The 22553-nt window shown below is 47.5% G+C and overlaps 3 protein-coding genes across 3 annotated transcripts; 1 reads left to right on the forward strand and 2 right to left on the reverse strand.

Moving 5' to 3' along the window:
• Positions 1–3762: 3762 nt before the first annotated feature.
• LOC123146094 (probable carboxylesterase 15) lies at positions 3763–5127 on the forward strand. Its single transcript, XM_044565713.1, has one exon. It carries the CDS (start codon positions 3855–3857, stop codon positions 4917–4919), a length of 1065 nt encoding a protein of 354 aa, XP_044421648.1. The 5' UTR covers positions 3763–3854; the 3' UTR covers positions 4920–5127.
• Positions 5128–8043: 2916 nt separating this feature from the next.
• On the reverse strand, positions 8044–9450 carry LOC123055492 (uncharacterized). The gene is made up of 4 exons (XM_044479495.1): positions 8770–9450; positions 8616–8668; positions 8451–8540; positions 8044–8370 (listed from the first exon to the last, which is right to left on the reverse strand). Exons 1-4 carry the CDS (start codon positions 8968–8970, stop codon positions 8277–8279), a joined length of 438 nt encoding a protein of 145 aa, XP_044335430.1. The 5' UTR covers positions 8971–9450; the 3' UTR covers positions 8044–8276.
• A 5650-nt stretch (positions 9451–15100) lies between these two features.
• LOC123055503 (AAA-ATPase ASD, mitochondrial) lies at positions 15101–16985 on the reverse strand. Its single transcript, XM_044479504.1, has one exon. The coding sequence runs from the start codon at positions 16783–16785 to the stop codon at positions 15241–15243; it is 1545 nt and encodes a 514-aa protein (XP_044335439.1). The 5' UTR covers positions 16786–16985; the 3' UTR covers positions 15101–15240.
• Between the last annotated feature and the right edge of the window lie 5568 nt (positions 16986–22553).

The following is a 22553-nucleotide window of genomic DNA, read 5'->3' on the forward strand; positions in this document are numbered from 1 at the left end:
CGAGTGCATGTGCACCTGCACGCGAAAATGATTTTTTGAAATGAAAAATAAATAAATTATATGTATTCATAGTCATATCTAAACGGTACCTACAAATGTTTAAGCAAAAAAGGTTAAGCACGTTGCCCTGTGCAAAAAAAATTAAACACCAAATGTTAACACCCCCCCCCCCCCCAACAAAGGCATCCCAAATTTACTGCTGCTCCGTTTCGCATGAAATTGTGAGTGATGTTTGCGACACTAACACAAACATCAAAAAATCAGAAATTTTGAAAAACATTTGCTATTTTTTTCCGGTTATTGTTCAAGCGGGAGCTTCTCCATGTTAGTACTACTAGCACATATGTCCGTGCATTGCAACGGGTGAAACATAATGTTTAGAAAACAGAAAAGTAATTTATTACCACTCAAATGTTACAACAGGTGTTCAGTTGGCGATGGAATTGGGTATTGAAAAACTTTGTCTGAAGACAAACAATCAAGGTGGGGCACCTGCTTTCGAATCAAGAGATCAAGACCGTTCGAGGTTTAGCCCTCTTATAGAAGAGATCAAGGAGTTGCTTGCTGGTGTGAATGAGCACCGGGTGATCTGGTCGAGGCGACCGGCGAACAAAGCGACTGGTATTCTTGTGAGCGAAGACTGTGTTAATAAGTTATGAAAAACTTGGTTTAATGTATCCCCATTTTTTATCCATGACGTATTTTGAACGAAATGGTCGTGAACTAAAAAATAAATAAAGTAGCAATTACCCTAAAAATAGTAAAACGAAATTAAAGTACGAACAAGAATTCATGCATCAAATGTTATGAATTAAGAAGGTTTGAATTACTTGAATTGAGGGTCTTCGTCAAAAGGAAGGATTCAAGCCAATACTTAACAACACTTTATATGAGCAATGGGATCAAAAGGCTAATCTGGGTTAATATTTGGTGCATACCTCATCTTGAGTACATCCACATTATATCATCGGTTCACTTTTGTGGTAACATAAAAATATATTAATAGTCTTATTAAATTACATTGGAATTGTGTTACAGTCACTCAGTAAATCCGTTTATTTGCGTCTGTTGTAACAAACAAACCAACAAATTTACCGTCAGAAAAACATCATAAGCAAGCACTATGCAACACGATCTTCCTCTCTTTTTCATCTGCAAAGTACTCAATATAGTGCATCTCTGATTCAGCTCCAATAGTAGTAGCACTAACACTGAAGATCGTCATAAAATTAAAAAAATCACCACAACTCTATCTTCTCACTCTGATCTCTTTCTCTCTCTCTCAACCCCATTGATCCATCTTATAAGCAGCATCAAACAACCTGCTACATCTCATCTCATCGAACAACTGCATAGTACAAAAGAATATCATCTCATCTCTCTCTGTGTCTCCATCTGACTACACCGAAGCTGCACGAACAGCTATTTGTCACAAAAATTTGTATCTCTCTCATCTCTCTCCCCATCCCGAGCCTGTCTCCAGCATCGCGCCATGCCGCGCCGCTCCTGCCATGCTCCAGCGCCGTGCTGCAATAGGAAAGCAATTATATTTTACAGTAAAAATCTTTGATTTCTTTCCACCACACACGTGCCTATCCTATCCTCTGATTCCTATGCTCATGTAACCACCGATTCTCTCTCTCTCTCTCTTCTCATTAGTTTTGCTTAAGCATCCAAGAAAATTAGAGCACACGAGCAGCAGTAGCAGCTCCGTGTGATGGCTGATGCGGTGGCGCTGAACTCCACGGGCCACGGTGCAGCTGGAGCTAGGACCGACGGGTCAAGCTCAGTGAGTCATGGTGCAAATTGCAGCCCACGGGCGGACCAGCGCACGCACGGCTGGGCGCGGGCAGGCACAAGCAGAGCATGCATGGCCACCGGCGCACAGCACACACGGCCACCGGCTTCCCCGCAACGAACAACTTTGTCCAAGAGGTCCACAACCTTGGGATCTCCTTCCCCGCGCAAGGACTCGGTCGAATTCACCCTGAAGCCCTCGCCATCATCCTCCAACTCCAAGTCCGAGTATCGTCGTTCGTCGTCGATTACCTTGCCGTTGCTGCTTCCCCGGCCTCACCGACCTCGCCGTCGGGTTCATCGTGAGTCCCCGTAGCTTTAACCTTTGTTTCCCCCTCTGATTAGGATCCGTAGCTGACGCCATGGTTACTGCCACCTCGCCATGGCTGGTCCTCTCCGTCCGGACCGAGCTTTGACGCCGCATGTCTGGTCCCTAAAAACAGGAGCGCGAAGTTGCTCGGTCCGGTCCGGTCTAGACCGCCGGCGGCCGGTCCAGAGGACGCGTCTTCATGCCGCAAAAAATTGGCGAGAAAAGGCAAAAGGGGCACCGGTAGATGTGGTTCGCAGTTGAAGATGGACATGGCAAATGCGACATGCTCATGGCCGGAGGGAGATGCGTGCCCGTGTGCCAGAACGACGCGTCCCGTTGCTGTCAAGAAGATGCGGTGGCGCGCATGCGGGCCTGACGGTGGCGCGCAGGAGCAAGCGGCAACGGGCGCTCGAGTAGCCGGGGCGGCAGCGCAGTCGAGAGAGGTGCCGAGACGGTCGGGAAGAAGGAGGCCATCACGCACGGCGCGCTCGGCTCAGACCTCTGCTAGGAAGGAGGGGCACCGACATTTGATAAAATTTACACCGGGATCGATCTCAGCGTATGCATCCTCGTCCGCTTTTCCTCTACTCCCCTCTTCTGGGAACCGATATTTATTGGAGGGTAGCAAAGGCGGCGAGGAAGGTGAAGTTTGACTACAACTCATGTTCCACGGTATCGTCACATACCAAAGAGGCTGGGTGATGCCACGGGCGATGGCCAGCCGTGTGCGTGCGGCGCCCAGGGTCCAGACGAACGAAATTTAGTACCACCTCACGTATATGTTTTAAATTCGAATTGAAAGCGTAAATTCAAGGGAAGACGGTGAACCCACGGAGTCAATCCGTATTTTATTATTAAAAATTAAGGAAAGATATAGTACATATTACACGAACCCAACTCCACCCAACTAGGCATGTGGTTTTCACTGATCTCACAGTAGTACTACTATAGTAGATCAAAACTTGCGCCATTCAATCAGTTATCGCTCCGGGTCGCGTCTAATCGTGAAGATGAAGCAAGCAGAAATTATGCTGATGTGACATGTCACATGTATACTTGTAGCGATCTGCCGATCATGCTCATCGTGACGCATTTACTCGTGAACCACGCAGAAATATACACCTCCGATGTGATATGTGAGGCTCACGTCTACTTGCAGTCGTGCATCCCCGCGAAAATGCCCAGGACAGGACGATTCAATTCGTTCGCATCCGATGCGTCAAGCCCCACAGACCAGAGAAGCTTTGCCTTGTTTTATTTCACTTTTGCTGTTTTCTTTTGCGGCTGTTGGCAGTGAGAAAGAAGTAATTGCCCGACCTGACTGAGACTGACCCTGGTGCAGTAGTCGAGTCCACGGCGCGGTCTCGAACCCCTAGTTCAAAGACTTTTTAGACCGGGTCACGCGTGTTTACAAGATGAGAAGGACGTACACGTCCACATCCATCATCTCGGTCGCGCTTCACACCGTAGCAGCTCCAACTGCACTGCCGGTCTGCTGTCGTGACACTTCTGCTCAAATTCCCTGCCAACCGCTGCGTAATTTCCCTCCAAAAAATTCAACGGCAAAGCGCCTTAACCATCGCCCTGCTCCGCCACCGCCACCGCCTATAAAACCCCACCTCCCCTCCCCCGTTGCCACCACCAAACCAACACACTCTCACACCGTACTCTACACACGACGCCGCGCACTTGCCAGACCGCGCGACCCGCACCGTAGAGCGTGTAGCATACAGCACAGCGACGACCGATGGCCGCCGCCTCGCAGCACCAGGCGACCACCGTGGCGCCGCCGAGCGGCCGCAAGGTGGTGGACGAGGTGTCCGGCTGGCTGCGCGTCATGGACGACGGCAGCATCGACCGCACCTGGACGGGCCCGCCGGAGGCGCTGCCGCTCATGCAGCCGGTGCAGCCCTTCGCCGTGCCCCGCGACGGCCACACGCTCCACGACCTCCCCGGGGAGCCCAGCCTCCGGGTGTACCTCCCCGAGGTCGCCGCGGGCAGCGCGGGGAGCCTCCCCGTCATCGTGCAGCTCCACGGCGGCGGCTTCTGCATCTCCCACCCGTCCTGGGTCCTGTACCACCACTTCTACGCGCGCCTGGCCTGCGCCCTGCCCGCCGTGGTCGTCACCGCCGAGCTGCCCTTAGCCCCAGAGCACCGCATGCCCGCCCAGCTCGACGCCGGTATCGACGTGCTGCGCCGGCTGCGGTCCATCGCCATGTGCGACGAAGGCGCTCTCGACGAGCCCGCGGCCGAGCTCCTCCGCCAGGCCGCGGACGTGTCCCGGGTCTTCCTCGTTGGGGACAGCTCCGGCGGCAACCTCGTCCACCTCGTGGCAGCGCGCGTCGGCGAGGACGGCGCGGACGCCTGGGCGCCCCTCCGCGTCGCGGGCGGCGTCCCGATCCACCCGGGGTTCATGCGCGCCACGCGGAGCAAGTCGGAGCTGGAGGAGACGCCGGACTCGGTGTTCTTCACGCTGGACATGCTGGACAAGTTCATGGCCATGGCGCTGCCGGAGGGCGCCACCAAGGACCACCCGTACACGTGCCCGATGGGCCCGAACGCGCCGCCGCTGGAGTCCGTTCCCCTGCCGCCGATGCTGGTGGCCGTCGCGGAGAAGGACCTCATCCGCGACACCAACCTCGAGTACTGCGACGCGCTTCGCGCCGCCGGCAAGGAGGTGCAGGTGCTCATCAACCGCGGCATGAGCCATTCCTTCTACCTCAACAAGTTCGCCGTCGACATGGACCCCGCCACCGGGGAGCGAGCCCAGGAGCTCATCGACGCCATCAAGAGCTTCGTCGCCCGCCACTAAAGCACAAAAAGCATACAGTATCCCACACGTGCCGCACTACTTCTACTATGTGTTATGCGCTATACTGTGAGTATCAGGTGTGTCTGCCATTATGTCAATCGACATGTGAGTGAGCTCCTGAGCTTGACGTCCATATATACTTGGTGGTTTCTGGATTTGTATCATGTCGCCTTGCCTTAATACATCGGGATTGCTAAATTTCAGTCAACTAAGGTCTCTTTTGGTTCATAGGATAGGATTATTATAGGAATAGGAATCTTGTAGGAAGTGAGATAACATGTATCTCAAATCCTATGAGTAGGAATAGAAAACAAGATGTCATTTGGTTGACATCAAAAGAAATTTTCCATTGAGTTTAGGCTTTTTTTTATTTTCTTATGAAATGTGGAGGATAGGAACCAATCCTATGTAGGAATAGAAATCCATTCCTATGAACCAAAGGGCTCTAAAGAAAAAATTCCTATAAGAATCATATCCTCTAGAATTCCTATGAAATTCCTCTAAACCAAAGGAGATCTAAGACTTAACTAAGTCTCACTCGATGCTATATTCGTGAAATCTTACATGAAAATCTATGAAAAAAATTAATTTACTTTTTTTTTCTTACATGTTATCTCGGTTGACTTGGACTTGTTACGTCTTTTTTTAGCATCAGTACAGACACAAGCGCTCATATACACGCGCATACACTCACCCCTATGAACGCACACACGCACACCCTACCTCTATTAGCACATCCGAAAGACTAAGCCGGCATATTATCTTGAGATTTACGAATTCACCGTAGGCGCCTCGTCGTCGACGGAAACGTCTCCTCCCACTGAAAGCGCATCGCCGAAAATCCTGAAATAAATCCAGGAATAATGCGAGCACCAAGATTTGAACCCTCGTGGGTTGGGAATACCACTGTCCACCTAACCAACTCAACCACAGGTTGATTCGCTAGACTTGTTGCGTCTTTGGTTATCAGACCATGCGCACCAGCATTTCGGATCAGATTGTCGAAGTGTGGAACTGTTTCAAGTCACTGTAATAACCCATCTTAGTTCATGGAAATAATATGCATTATCGATTATTTAAAATTCACCATCTTAGTTCATGGGAATAATATGCATTATCGATTATTTAAAATTCAGCCATACGATGTGCAAGGTATTTATAGCTGCATCTATTGTACAAAATTCATGAATTAAGTCATTTTAAGAAAACACTTCCGCTTCTGTACAACCCTACTAAACACATCAACGGAGAAGATCTGTCGATACCCCTTCATAATAAAGGACATGATGATCTTTCTTAAAAATACATCCTCGCGCTATAAAATTAAAAACAGCCCCGAGAAAGTCCGTCATGGGCCGGCCCCATTAGTGTATCATGTAGCGGGGAATCGAAAAAGGAACGCAGGCAGTACTAGGGATCGAACCCATAAACCTCGACCATTGGTGTACACGTCGCTAGCCAGTGGGACAAACTAAATTTGTTGACACATATGCAGCGCCATTTGTCATCAAATAGAATTGACATACTGTAACTAGGTTGTTATTTCTCGGACGAATTTTCGGAAACCGGTTAAAACCGGATTTTCTGTTACCCCCGAGAAAATACGCTACCGAACAATTTTGTTTTAAAATATTTGAATTTGATCTGTCCAAATGATCATATAAGATACCTATGCAAACTATTACTCCCTCCGTTCGGAATTACTTGTCTCGGAAATGGATGTATCTAGAACTAAAATATGTCTAAATACATCCATTTCTGCGACAAGTAATTCCGAATGGAGGGAGTACCTATGCAAACTATTACTGTTTAGATGATTTGACGTACTCGCTGTCTGTGCCAGTAGGCCAGGAGGGGTAAGGATTTAGCTCCTACTATTGTGCTGTCTGTGAGCTCGCTTTTTTATTCCGGTCTACACATTAGATCGCTGACGTGTATGCGTGCAGTCTCTCTACTGCGGAAACCTTGATGGGCCGGCCCAGTTTGGGGTACGTAGGGCATCATACATACAAAGTAGGAATACATACCTTGTGAAAAGTCTATACTGCCCCTTTATACGTTTTATGGAGGGGTTGTACAGAAGCGGGACTCAAACTGCAGTTGCATCGCTCATGCCTAGCACAGAATATGGGATTGCGAGAGTAAGATGGCCTTGGTATGATTGGGCCCCCTTTGACAGACCATGGAAAGGTTGTGCCCTTCCTTGCGACACTGCTGGCCGTCAGCTGTTTGCATCCTGCACCAAGATTATTGTGGGTAATGGGAACAAATCATCCTTCTGGATCGATGGCTTGATGGTGATGCTCCAAAAGACAGTTTTCCTACATCAGTTTGCCCTCTCTCGCTCGAAATCTAGCACAATCTATCATGCACTCACTGACGGCAGATGGATGAGAGGTTTAAATACGATGGATGATGTTGCTACACTCGAGGATTTCCTATGTTTATGGACGAAAGTGGAGTCGGTACAATCTGGTATCCTTCCTAGCATGGAGGATAATTCTCTAGTTTGGACTCTTACTTCAAACAACAACTACTCAGCCAAATCGGCCTATGATATTCAGTTCAAGACAAGGATCCCTATATTGGTGTTGGATAGTGTTTGGAAGATTAAGGCGGAAGCTAAAGTGAAATTCTTCATGTGGACGTTGTTGCAAAATAGATTATGGACTGCCGACAGACTACAACATCGGAACTGGGATCATCATGATCGCTGCTGCAACTGTAATCAAGTCCTTGAGACTGCCGCTCACCTCATCCTCTTGTGCCCTATGACAAGGAGGTCTGGCACTACTTCAGCTCCACCAACCAATTTGCTGCTCGACATGCCCTCGACACAAGCTCCATTGTGGGATGGTGGAAAAAAGTTTTCACTCACCTTCAGAAGGATGATACCGTGCAGATTTGCACCCCCTCCGCGTACATTGCTTGAAACTTATGGAACTAGTTGATACCCCGTGCGTTGCTGCGGGATTTTGTAGAGGATAATTGATGTGCTGATAAATAATTCAAATCATGAAAGGAAGTATATATTTGTATATTTATTGAACCATCAAGGTTAATAGATTTGAGAACTAGTGAAGTAAAATACAGATAATCGGCTCTGTAAAGTACATATCACCCATAGACTTCACAATTCAGACTTAATAATTGCATAGGTAATATGCATAGGGTCATTTGGAAATAGTAATAACGTGAGTTTGTCAGGATTACAATTCAAGCAAGGATGTAACTAATTTTATGTAGAAAGGTAGTAGTGTAGCTCGTAGGTGCATCTCTTCTATGTCGTTCATGTTGCTAAAAACAATAGTATTCTTGTGCAGCATTATTCTTGTGATTGCATGCACCTTGACGATGTCATTTTTCCCTCGCATGTCCCGATTGCCCAATAATCTCTGTGTTGGTGGTTTCATCTTCTGAAAGTTCAATGCTCATCTTAGCCAAAGAGTACCTATGAAAAAAAAAACGTCATTTGAATTTCATGTTGAATCTGAACCGGTCGATTTATGCGGAGAGTTTTAAAACTATTACCCATTTTTTTGTTTCTCAATGACATTAGTTGCGGGTTGGCAAGAGGGAGGTGTAGTATTGTTTGCATCCTCTGGTGTAAGGGTCATCGCACTGCGAAAATAAAATTGTTGGGTCGGCGATGTTTAGATAGAGAATGTAAATGCTTTTTTGTGATTGATGGCAAACCTCTCGATATTCTTTGAAGATGGATGGGTCATCATTTCTTTGCATGGAGATGGCTGGAAGTATTTCATGTTTCAAGTTAGTACTTTGTATGTAGTAGGTAATATGGTTAAAATTAGGAAGAACATACTCTTTGAATGAAAAGAAATTAGCCAACCTTTGTAGAAGGTAACACTTGTGCATTGTCAACTGAGAAGCTTTTCTTTATGACGGGGAACCTAGACACTGAATCAATCTTCATTCTCTCTGGAAAGCGCCAAACAATCTCATTTGGTGTCATATAGCGACATTTTGGATGATTTTCTATTTCATTGATTGTTTCACTTGATGAATCAGATGATCCATCATTAGACTCCATTTTTTTATCTGCCTATCAAATCCCTTCGTCATATACTTGGAAGAGATATTTGTACATACCATCAGTGGACATTGTGAGGAACACATTCTCTAATAGTGGCTTGCTCATAGAAATCTTTAGGGTAATACTTTTGTATTATCCTAACTGGCCTCTATTTCAAGGGTGTGACAACATGTTGTGATTGACGGCGAGGGTGCTCATTACTACGTGAGACTAAATGCCTACCAGGATGCCTTGAAGTAGATCATAGCCAATATGTTTGAACAAATAAATAGAATGGAATAATCAAGAGGAAGAAATTTATATGGTATTTTACTATGTAATATGCACTGAAATAAATAGAAGGTGCATATGCTCATCAAGTGTAACTAATTAAATTCAGCAGTGAGTGTGTTCATACCAATGCAAGCTGCAAGATACCTATGAAGCAATGAATCCAGTCCGAGCAGGAAGAGATCTGTGAAGCATAACGTCGAGCTCCTTTTGATATGAGAGCAATCTGAGAAATTCATAAAGATAGGATCTCTTTTTTTTGCGGGTAGATAAGATCACTTCTTTACTAAATGAAAAACTGATATATGGTACATTGCTTACAAATATAATTGAGACCATATATAACAATATAACTAAATACAATGGTCCAACCAATAAGAAAATTGAGACCTTCCTGTTTTTCCGATAGAAAGAAGGTGGACCATTGATGTCTTTCTAACATAGAATGTGTTTCATGTAGTCTAGGTCGTCTAAGACAATTAATATCTTTCTAACATGGAATGTGTTTGAGAGAACAAAAGTTACCTCTCAGAATCTCACTCGCATCACCACTCTTTCAGGGTCAGTAGCTTCGTGAACCTTAAAAACAGAGGTAAACAATGCAAAATAAATTACTGGCTTAACACATACAAAAATATTTCAGCAACCATAAGCATGTAAGGTGTCTCTAATTGTGACTGACGATGGGGGCGCCCACGACCGCGTGGGACTGACCGGATACCATGATTTGTATAAGAATTTTCAGCGCTATCCATCTTTGCAAAGCATGCGTACAAAATTGCCTTAAATGAAAGCAGATTGTAGCCTATATGTTCGAATAAATCCAAGGTAGGAAATTCATATGGTATCTAAGGGCATCTCCAGCCGTTGGCCCCCCAGGGGGCGCCTAAAATCGCCGCCTGGGGGTGAGCCGGCGCAAAAATTGGTCCTGGGGGCGAGTTGGTCCCCAGCCGCCGGCCCCAGAGCCGCCCCAGGCACGTTTCAAAATAAAAGAAGTTCGGCGAAGTTCAGCTTAAACACGATAAAATTCAGCCAAACACGATAAATTTCGGCACATTTCGGCGAAATTCGTGGATTTTCATTACATAGCACATATACATAAACTAATCTAAAGGAAAAACTGGCTGAAGTCGCCGCCGTCGCCGCCATCATCGTCGTCGGCCTTCTCCTCCTTGACGCGGGCGCCCCTGCTGGACCCCTGCCCGGCGTCGCCATGGCGGACTGGTGGCGGCGCATCGTCGTCGTCGTCGTCGCTGTCCCAAATGACGACGACTCCGCCTTTGTCGCGGCCGCGTCGACGCTCCGCGAAGCGAAGCAGGGCGGCGCACTGGCGCTCCGTCGCCTTCTCCAGGCGCTCCTTCTCCATCGCTATGGAGTCCCTGCGCGCCCATTCGAGGGCCGCGTCGTCGTCGTCGAGCTCCGTCGTCACCGGCGCGGCCGGCTCCTTCTTCACCGGCGCGAGCCCCGGCTTCGTCTTCACTGGCGCGAGCCCCGGCTCCGTCTTTGGCTTGACGAAGCGCGAAGGAGGAGCCGACGAGTAGGTGCGCCGGCCGCCCTCGTTGAAGATGATGCCGGTGCTGCGAGTGCGCCGGCCGAGCGGCGTCTCCGCCGCGGGCTCGACCTTGACGCCGAGCAGGGCTGGAGTGCCGGAGGAGTGCGATGAAGATCGGGAGGAGGAAGAAGAGGAGGAGGACCCGAACCTCCTTGGCGCCCATGGCCCGGCGCGTCGGTGCTGCGCCGGGGCGGCCGCCCTCGCCGGGTACGCCAACGGCGGGTCGTTGCCGCCCTCGAGGTACGTCAGCACGCCCTCGAGTGTGCGGCCGGGGACGCCCCACCACAGGTGGCGCCCCTCGCTGTTCTGCCGGCCACCAACCACCGGCGCGTCGTTGATGGACGCCAAGCGCTGCTGCTGGCGGCGCTCGAAATACGCCGCCCAAGCCGCGTGGTTGTCGGCGGCGTACTGGGGGAGGGAGAGTTGGGCGTCGGTGAGGGAGGCGCGCACGACCTCGACTTCCTCGGCGAAGTACTTCGGCTTCGCCACGGCATCGGGCAACGGGGGAATGGGCACTCCCCCGGCGCTGAGCCTCCACCCCGTCGGCCCGGCGCGCATGTCCGGCGGCGCTGGGATGTTCGCCTGGAACAGGAGCCAGGACTCCTGTTCGCGGAGCGAACAACAGCCGAAGCCGTTGGCCGCCGCCTCGTCTCCGGGGAAGTGTTCCGCCATGGCGACGGGCTCGGGAGAGGTAGAGAGATAGAGGGAGGGGCTGGGCGGCGGCGCTCGGGAGAGGTAGGGAGAGGGAGGAGCTGGGTGGCGGCGGGGGCGGGGCTGGTGTGGGCACAGGCGAGTGCAGGCCACCGGCTATATAGCCGCGCCGCACCCGTGTGTACGCGTGCGAGGGAGGGGAGGCGTCGGCGCACCGTCCCGTGACGCATCGCCCGTGAGGAATCAATGCCGGTCAGCCTTGCCATTGATTCCCCGCGGGAACCGAGGCCGTTGGGGGAAGAAGAGGCGCCGTGTCGCTGACGCGGCGGGCCAGCGGCTGTTTCGCGCCAAAACAGTTCGCCCCGGCGCTCCCGGGCGCCCCCCAGCGCGCCGGGTTCGGCCTGAGTCCGCCGGCGCTGTTTTCGGCCCAGGCCGGCGAAAATCAGGCTCCTGGGGGCGCGACTGGACCGTTTTTTTGGCGCCGGCGCGAAAAATCGCCTGGGGAGGCCTTCCTGGGGACGCGGCTGGAGATGCCCTAATATGCATGGAAAGGAATGAATGGTGCATATGTTCACATACCAATGTAAGAAGCAGGAGACCGCTGCAAAAATGAAACGAAGGCAATCCGAGGAGCAAGAGACCTACTAAGCAGAAGTTGAAGCACCTTTCGATTCGAAGAGCAATCTGCAAAAATTTAGAACATAAGTTCAGGGATAGGAGAAATCCCAGGTGACTGAAAACATGAAGCGTGCAGCAGGAGGGAAATAACTACAACGCACTGATAAAATAGAAATAAACAAATAAATTAGTAAAATGATGATATTGGCTTTTTACTATGTCCATCCTAAATTAGAAACATGTGCAGGTCGCACTACTAACCAATTTGTGTAAGCATGTATCATAATCACAATTTTATGAAATAAGAATCATTCTGAAATGCAAGGAGCAAGCGACCTGTGATGTAATGTGGCCAATCTGAGCAGCAAAAAACCTACACGCTCAGCATTCTTTCATCCCTAGCACAACCTGAGAAATTGCAAAGCATAATCTTGTGAGGATAGAAATATTCAGAGAGGGCTGAAAAGAGGGAGTGTGCACCTAGTACGGCTATAGTTGGTTCCCAGACATGGATGTGAGCAGGCATTCGTGGTCTATGTGTATGGCAGAGGGGTTATAAGCACAACCTTTTCCGCATTTGCAGGGTAATGAAGCAGGAGATAATGACGACCGTAAATTTAGTGTTGTGAGGCCGTTTCATATGCATTTGTGGCATGGAGGTGGAAGAGTTTGCGACATAAAAGCGGGTAAGACGAAGGAATATGATGGAATTAATGCTCATCTGTGGAGCGGCGGTGACTGGCAGGGGGCCGTTGGGCATGGCGGTGTAAGTCACCGGCGATGGCTGGCCATGAGGACCATCGATTGGGGCGTGGCGGCTGAATCCATGGTGGCGGCGGCTTGATCCCGCATCTCTGGAGAGGTTGCTTATCGAGGACCGCCGGCGGTGAGGGCGGCAGGGTCAGCAGGGGCGGCTGGCCAGAGGCAAGCATGGTTGGTGGCGGCTGGCCGGGGAAGGGTAGGTCGTGCACATCTGCCGGAAGGGATTGTTGCGGCGGCGGCTGGATGGAAGGGATTTTCTTTAGCTATTCTTGAGGGAAGGGTGTGGGTCGTCCGTATCCTGAACAATAGATGCCTATGGGCTTGGTGTGGGCCTTTTAGTGTCCAAATGGTAAAGTCTACGCTCAGCCCAGAGAATGAAATCGGAGGCCAGCAGCGAGCGGTGTGGCCGGAGCACGAAACGGTATGTTCACTTAGTGGTGGCAGCTCCTAGTAATTTTGACCAACACTTGATCTGACGGCTGTAGAGCATCCATCTATGTTGCATCAATGGATAGAACAATTTGGGTGACGTGGCTTCATGAGAAGGCAGAAAAATTATCTAATGGATGCCCCTATTTAGATATAGAAGGTGAGAGAAATTGACGTATCTTTCTCCATGAAAGCCTCCCTATGTAGCGTCTGTGTAACAATATGAATGACAAAATCTGCCTCCTGAAGGAGGCATGGGAGTAGTTTTTGTTTCTACTTGGGCCAAGCTAATCCATTTTAGCTTTTGGCCTCTTCTCTAGGTTCTTCTACTTTTATCTTTTAGGGCTTTTTGCACTTGTACAATATTTCCTCCTTGTATAATGAAAAGGCAGAGCACCTGCCATTTCGATAAAAAAATCATGTCCACATCTTTTCCATGCCAGCTGGAAGTCTGGAACATGGGCAGCAACCACGATGGCCCATTGTGTTCCTATTCCATGCATGTACAAAACAACTTGCACAAGGAATCGATTAGATCGGAAATCGTACAAGATTTCAAAAGCTATGTGTGGTATGTGTAGGCGTTCTCAACCGCCAAACTGGGGTGACGACAATGTGTGCATTCCCCACCTCTTTAAATACCCTAAATAGATAGCGTGGACTTTGAGAGAGAGAAAATTCCCTAAGTTTCCACGTGAAGCCCACGGGACGGCTCGAATCTCCCAGAAATGAGGTACTAGGGTGGTTTATTTAGTATTTACACTAGGGTAATTTTATCACTATTCCCTCAGCTTGCAAAAACGCCTTACATTGCGGGACGGAGAGAGTAGCATTTTAGCGCCCTTCCTTTGGTTATTTAGTCCTATTGCCTGTTGCAAATTCTAGATTGGGGACTTGATGTTGATATGCATAGATTTGTCTCGAGAAGGTTGTCTAAATAATATGATCTTATTTGTCGTTTATATATAGTAATACATCAGAAACAATTGGATGTGTTTTGTAGTCCTCATAATTATCTCACATTTTGTGCTTGGAGCCTGTATTTTAACCCTACTTTTGAAATTGATAATGTTTTGTACGAGTACAAGTTTTTATTGCCTTCATGCTAGTAACTCCTTATACATCGATACATTAAAAAACTATGATATCCTTGCGTATATATCCTAGGGAGCTTCGAAACTTAGAAAATTGGCCTAAAATATGTAATTGCAACATCCAAGAGCACCATACAACAAAGAAATGATCTAAACATGTCAACATCTTTGCCACACCAGCTGAAACAAGGGCAGCAACCACAATGACCCATTGTGTTCAATTGTATGCATGTACAACACAAACTCGCACAAGGAATCGATCAGATCGGAAAGCATGCAAGATGTAGCAAACTATGTGTGGTATGTGTAGGCATTCTAAACCGGCAAGTTGGGGTCACGACGACGTGTCCATCACCTGCCTCTCTAAATACCCAAAATAGACACCCCGGACCGAGAGAGAGAGAGAGAGAGAGAGAGAGAGAGAGAGAGAGAGAGAGAGAGAGAGAGAGAGAGAGAGAGAATTCCCTAAAGTTTCCACATGAAACCTAAGGGACGGCACGAATCTCCCTCAAATGAGGCGCTAGGGTGGTTTATTAAGCAGAATTTGCACTAAGGGAACCTTGTCACTAGCCATTTAGTAGCCCCCTTCCTTGGTTATTTTGTCCTATTGCCTTTTGCAAATTCTAGACTGGAAACTTGATGTTGATATGCATATGCATGGATTTGTCTCGACAAGATTGTCATAATAATATAATCTTACTTGTCGTCCCATATAGTACAACAGAAACAAGTGGACGCATTTTGTCGACCGTATCATCATCTCACATTTTGTGCTTGGAGATATATTTACTCATTTGAAACTGATGATGTTATGTACGAGTACAAGTTCTTATTGCCTTCATACATACGAGTACTTGTAAAAAACTATGATATCATTGCGTATATATCATTCTACTCTTCTTTTTTCTTCCCATTTTCCTCCTCTTCGCTCGAGCTGCTGCTGTCATCTTCCTCCTCGTCATCATCTTCGGCTCCCTCTTCGTGCTCTGCCCCGGCCAGTGCTTTGGCCAACGCTTCCTCCTTTGCTTCCTTGAGCGCTTTGACCAGCCTGGCCAGGGAGGTGTCCACATCCTTCTTTTTGGACTTGGGCATCAGGTTCTCGGCCACGTCGGCCGGGGTCATATTGACCGCCCCTAGAAGTTGCCGGATTTCATGGAAGAGCTCGTGGTCGTCGACGTGCAGGTAGTTCTTGGCGAGCACCTTGAAGGACTCGAAGCAGCAGTATGACATCTCGATGTGCACGTCCATCCTGCCCCGCCGGATCAGTGCCGGGTCCAGCTTCTCCTTGTGGTTGGTGGTGAACACGATGATCCGCTCGCCGCCGCATGCCGACCACAGCCCGTCGATGAAATTGAGCAACCCCGACAGCGTCACCTTGTTTTCTTCGTCCTTGCCGGCGCCTGGCGCCGGCGGGGCCTTCTTCTTTTTGTCGCCGCTCTTGCTCTTCTTCTTGTTTGGTTTCTTCTTCTTCTTCTTGCGCTTGCCGGTGAGGTCGAGGGAGCAGTCGATGTCCTCAACGACGATGATGGACTTGCCCTTGGTCTCTATGAAGAGCCTCCGCAGCTCGGTGTTGTTCTTCACCGACGTCAGCTCCAGGTCGTACACGTCGTAGTCCAGGTACTTTGCCATGGCGGCGATCATGGTGGACTTGCCGGTGCCGGGGGGCCCGAAGAGCAGGTAGCCGCGCTTCCACGCCTTGCCGACGGAGGCGTAGTAGTCCTTGCCGTCGCGGAACATGTCGAGGTCGTCGATGATGTCCCGCTTCTTGTCCGGGTGCATGCCGAGCGTGGCGAAGGTGGAGGGGTGCTCGAGCTTGACGTGGCTCCAGACGCGCGCGTCGTAGCCGGACCAGTCGCTGCTGGGGTTGTTGGTGAAGAGGCGGCGCTGGCGGTTCCTGACGGTGGCGGCGCGGCCCTCGGCGAGGACGTGCGGGAGGTAGAGCGCGTCGACGAGGCCGCGGTGGCGGCGGTGGAAGGTGAGGCAGTAGGTGCGGCGCTCCTCCTCGTGCGCGGACCAGCTGATGACGTTGCCGCGGGGGAGCGTCTTGGTCTTGCGCCACCAGAGCTTGGCGCCGCGGAAGTCGTCGGCGACCTCCTCGTGGTCGTCGACGGCGACGCTCATGCGGTCGCTGTCGGCGGCGAGGTCGGCGCGGAGGCGGCGGGCGGCGGAGGCGCAGGTGGCGCTGAGGTAGGCCTCGGCGGCGAGGTAGGCCTCGCTGCGGCCGAAGGAGGCGGGGACGTGCTCGTCGATGGAGATGGTGACGTAGGGGGTGATGGCCGCCTGGAGGCGGCGGGAGAGGGCGGCGAGGTACTCCTCGAGCTGGGCGGGGAGGTGCTGCTGCACCATGGACCAGAGGAAGATGAGGCTGGCCGCCGCCGACCACACCCCGGCCCAGCCGTAGCCGTGGGCGTGGACGTCGCCGGCGATCGCCTCCATATGCTCTGCTCGATGCTCTGTAGTGTAGCCCCTGCACTTCACTGAACAATTCTGCGTCTCAGCCGTGTGCCTTTATAGCAACGACAAGACACGCTTGTTTCTACCGCTTGCTCAAACCAACCATTCTTCGGGTTTCTTCTTCTTTTCATAAGCCTTTTGATGAATTCCTGGGTGTGATATATAGAAACTTTATTCCTTCGCCGGGAAGGAATGTAACGGATCCGGCAAACTTTTTGGAACTAAAATGGCCGTTCACAAATATGGAACCAAAGCAAACAGGAACTTGGCGGCCAAGTTTCCCATCGGTCCACATGTACCGTGTGCTCACATTTCAAGAAAAATCAGCGGGACAGAGCCGGCCGGGACCTGCGCACGCGTCATTGGATTCGGCCGGCAGAGGACGCTGCGCCGCTGCCCATGTGTTAAATCCCCGATTATTATTGTTTTTACTTTTTTTTTTTTTTGAAAGATCCAGCAGATTGCTGGCTTCATTAGATTTGGCTTCCTTAGATTTAGCAGGTACGTAGCACATGGAACATGGTCATGGTCATGGTCAGCATGCTCCGCTTCCCTGACTATGGACCCAACAGCCTCAGAAGATTTTTAAGATGGATATGTGACAGGTTGCTGTGGCGGTCTCATACCCGACAGACGTCCTGATTGAGGAGCACGCCCGACTGGTGGATGCCCATACCGGCAGACGTTTTGGTTGGGATCTTAGGTCTTAGATGTTAGGTTTGACTGCGAGGTCTGTTTGGTATTAGGCCCAGACCATCAGCGCCCCTTCATCAGCTAGATAGGAGTAGCGACAGAGGTTGCTCAGACGGTGACTTTGGTCTTATTGTTGTACGACTTTGTAAGGTCTTGTGTTAATAATTAATAAATTGACCGTATGCATCGTCCAGATGCAGAGGCCGGGAGTATTCCTCCTTTTCAAAAAAAAATTGTAACCAACAGCCTCTCTTGTACTTCCTCCGTACTAAATATAAGTATTTTTATCTATTTTGTTTCGTATATAGTCTATATTGGAATCTTAAAAAACACTTGTACTAGTATTTAGGTACGGACGAAGTAATCGTTGTCTGCCGTCTTCTAGGAGCATCAATGTGCAGCATGTCCAGGTTGTTGTCTGGGCCCAGACCTGCCTGGAGAAGTCACATTTCACATTTCCAGATCGTCTGTTCCAAATGAACAAATTTCAAGCTTGAGCTATTTCTCGGCCATTGTGAAAGATGGGTAGTCTTGCCTTTGGACTAAAGAGCGGCGCTACCGGACCAGCCCAGAACTAAAGTTGTCGCTTGAGTTTTTCCTTGTCATTTTCGTTATCGATTTTTCTCTGATTACTTTGGGTTTTTGTTTTTATTTTTTTCCTCTGTTTTCTTTGATACTTTCTTCAGTTAATCAGGTTTTTTTATTCTTACTCCCTATTCATCAACACATGTTTAACTTTTTGATACGCATTGTATATTTTTCATATACATCAGGAAAATTTCTTATTACATGTTTACATATTGTCCAATACATTATTATTTTTTAAAAATATATGTTTTGATATCAACTTATTTTCAATACACATCTTATATATCTTTATGCACCTAAAATAATTTTTTTATATGTTAAACTATTCTAATATATGATTAATATTATTTTCAGTTGCATGTTCTTGAACATTTTTTTGTAAATCGGGTTAAAAAAATTCAAAAAAAAACTCGTTGAACCATTTTTGAATGATGCAAAACACTTTAATGAAACTATGAGAACATTTACATTGTAAATATTTTTTGAAAATGGCACAAACACATTTTTGAAACACGTGAACATTTGGAAAATAGCATACAAATTTTTTCATGAATGGTAATTTTTTAAATACCCACACATTTTTTTATGTTGTATAATATTTTTTAAATGTCACGCACATTATTTTGAAACATGTGAACATTTCACATATATTTCTTTTCAATGGTACAAACATTTTTTAAAGTTGACTGAACATTTCTTTCTACATTGCATGAACATTTTTAAAATGTGCAATGAAAACTTTAAAATAAATTAACTAAATTAGTTTTTCACAATATATATAGTATTGTTTTAAATATAAACAATATAAGAAAGAAAAAAATACTTGACATCAGCTGGGAGCCCATATGGTTACTGTGCCGGCCCACTATTGGCTCCCTGTAGGCGAGTAGAGCTACTGTCTAGCATAAAGACATAGCGGCCCCCCTAAGTTTGTTCCAACAATAACACTTATACTGAGAAAATTCATATGCTATTAGTTCACGTATGTGGTCATTCACTTTGGTTAAAACTTCGATTGCAAAGCTAATGAACAATACCGCAATAACTTTTTCTTTCCATTACGCATAATCATAAACAAAAAAAAAAACATGTGACGCGTGGTAATGCTACTACCACTTGATGGTAATTCAGTTACCGTCATACATGGATCCAATTGTAATTAGCTGCTTTTTTGTACTTCCTCCGTAAGGAGATATAAAAACGTTTAGATTACTAAAGCAGTGGTCTAAATGCTTTTATATTTCTTTATAAAGGGAGTATATAGGTAGAAATTGTATTACGATCAGGTATATGGCAATTTTTAGTAGCATGTAAATGTAAAAGGTTGAACTGTTTTTATACAAGGATGCAAATAATGCATACTAAGACAATACTAATTAGGCAATTAAGTAATTGATACAATTAGAAAAGGAAAAGTTCCAAAAATAAAAATTAAGTCATAGTATATGAAACGTTTCTTACTTTTAAATTGTACCAAATGTAGTAATTTATTTTCTTTTTTTACATTGATTCTATCCTCTAATTTTTAGTATGCATTAATTTGCATCTTGGTATAAACAATAGCTCATCCATTTACATTTACATGCCATTAAAAATTGCCTTAAATCAAATCGCAATGCAATTACTATCTACTCCAATTTAAAATGGACTTATATGTAGAAGTAGCTAATAGTAATTACAGTGCATTGATATTAAAATAGAGGGGCGTGAAAAATAGCTATTCCTCACCCAGGGCGAGTCAATCGCTATTCACTTCTTTCTTCTTAAAGGATAATATCAATTTCTATAATTCATTCCGTCTTAGGAAACATGTTTATTTTTATTTTTGTGTGTGTAAGCATAAATGCAAGTACGAGATAATACATGTGCAAATTATAGTAGTGAAAGTTGCACTATTATATGCTTATCCTTTGCATATTTCAAAAAGTGCAATTTTAGTGCAAGTTTTTAAAGATTTTTTTATTTTATTTCTTTTTAAAGGGTTTCATTTTTCATAGAAAACTTCATTATTTTGATTTTGTTTTCTTTCTTTCTTTCTTCTGAAAGAGTAATACCAATATCACGAATTCATTCTTCCTTACATTTTTTTTCATGTTTTTCTTTTGTAAGGGTAGTTTCTGTTGGAAATATGCCCTAGAGGCAATAATAAATTAGTTATTATTATATCATATTTTAATGTTCATGATAATCGTTTATTATCCATACTAGAATTGTATTGATAGGAAACTCAGTTACATGTGTGGATAATAGACAACACCATGTCCCTAGTAAGCCTCTAGTTGACTAGCTCGTTGATCAATAGATGGTTACGGTTTCCTGACCATGGACATTGGATGTCGTTGATAACGGGATCACATCATTAGGAGAATGATGTGATGGACAAGACCCAATCCTAAGCCTAGCACAAAGATCGTGTAGTTCGTATGCTAAAGCTTTTCTAATGTCAAGTATCATTTCCTTAGACCATGAGATTGTGCAACTCCTGGATACCGTAGGAGTGCTTTGGGTGTGCCAAACGTCACAACGTAACTGGGTGGCTATAAAGGTTCACTACAGGTATCTCCGAAAGTGTTTGTTGGGTTGGCACGAATCGAGACTGGGATTTGTCACTCCGTGTAACGGAGAGGTATCTCTGGGCCCACTCAGTAGGACATCATCATAATGTGCACAATGTGACCAAGGAGTTGATCACGGGATGATGTGTTATGGAACGAGTAAAGAGACTTGCCGGTAACGAGATTGAACAAGGTATCGGGATACCGACGATCGAATCTCGGGCAAGTACAATACCGCTGGACAAAGGGAATTGTATACGGGATTGATTGAATCCTCGACATCGTGGTTCATCCGATGAGATCATCGTGGAACATGTGGGAGCCATCATGGGTATCCAGATCCCGCTGTTGGTTATTGGCCGGAGAGTTGTCTCGGTCATGTCTGCATGGTTCCCGAACCCGTAGGGTCTACACACTTAAGGTTCGGTGACGCTAGAGTTGTTATGGGAAATAGTATGTGGTTACCGAAGGTTGTTCAGAGTCCCGAATGAGATCTCGAAGATGATGAGGATCTCCGGAATGGTCCGGAGGTGAAGATCGGTATATTGGACGAAGGGTATTGGAGTCCGGAATTGTTCCGGGGGTAACATGTGATGACCAGCGTGCCCGAAAAGGGTTTCGGAGGCCCCGGCAAGCGTTGGGGGGCCTTATGGGCCAAGGGGAGAGGGCACATCAGCCCACTAAGGGGTTGAGCACCCCTCCCACCCCATCTCACGTAACCAGGAGAGGTGGGGGCGCCACCCCTAGGGTAGCCGCCCCTCCCGGCTTGGGGGGCAAGTTTCCTAGGGGTGGGGGCGCCCAAACCCATCTAGGGTTTCCCTTGTGGTCGCCGCCCCTCCCCTAGGGAACCCTAGGGCGCCTCCCCTCCTCCCTTCCCCCTATATATAATGAGGGAGAGAGAGGGCATCCACACCCTTCCCCTGGCGCAGCCCTCTCCCTCGTCCAACACCTCGTCCTTCTCCATAGTGCTTGGTGAAGCCCTGCCGGAGAACCACGAGCTCCATCACCACCATGCCGTCGTGCTGTCGGAGTTTTCCCTCAACTTCTCCTCTCCCCTTGCTGGATCAAGAAGGAGGAGGCGTCCCTGGGCTGTACGTGTGTTGAACGCGGAGGTGTCGTCCGTTCGGCACTAGGATCATCGGTGATTTGGATCACGACGAGTACGACTCCATCAACCCCGTTCACTTGAACGCTTCCGCTTAGCGATCTACAAGGGTATGTAGATGCACTCCCCTCTCCCTCGTTGCTAGATGACTTCATAGATTGATCTTGGTGATGCGTAGAAAATTTTAAAATTCTGCTACGTTCCCCAACAGTGGTATCAGAGCCAGATTTATGCGTAGTTTCTATGCACGAGTAGAACACAAAGTAGTTGTGGGCATCGATATTGTCAATTTACTTGCCGTTACTAGTCTTATCTTGATTCGGCGGCATCGTGGGATGAAGCGGCCCGGACTGACCTTACACGTACTCTTACGTGAGACTGGTTCCACCGACTGACATGCACTAGTTGCATAAGGTGGCTAGCGGGTGTCTGTCTCTCCCACTTTAGTCGGATCGGATTCGATGAAAAGGGTCCTTATGAAGGGTAAATAGAAATTGGCATATCACGTTGTGGTTTTCGCGTAGGTAAGAAACGTTCTTGCTAGAAACCTATAGCAGCCACGTAAAAACTTGCAACAACAATTAGAGAACGTCTAACTTGTTTTTGCAGCATATGCCTTGTGATGTGATATTGCCAAAAGGATGTGATGAATGATATATGTGATGTATGAGATTGATCATGTTCTTATAATAGGAATCACGACTTGCATGTCGATGAGTATGACAACCGGCAGGAGCCATAGGAGTTGTCTTAATTTATTTATGACCTACGTGTCAACATAAACTTCATGTAATTACTTTACTTTATTG

This window comes from Triticum aestivum, chromosome 1A (genome assembly GCF_018294505.1).
Source record: "Triticum aestivum cultivar Chinese Spring chromosome 1A, IWGSC CS RefSeq v2.1, whole genome shotgun sequence".
Taxonomy (NCBI): domain Eukaryota; kingdom Viridiplantae; phylum Streptophyta; class Magnoliopsida; order Poales; family Poaceae; genus Triticum; species Triticum aestivum.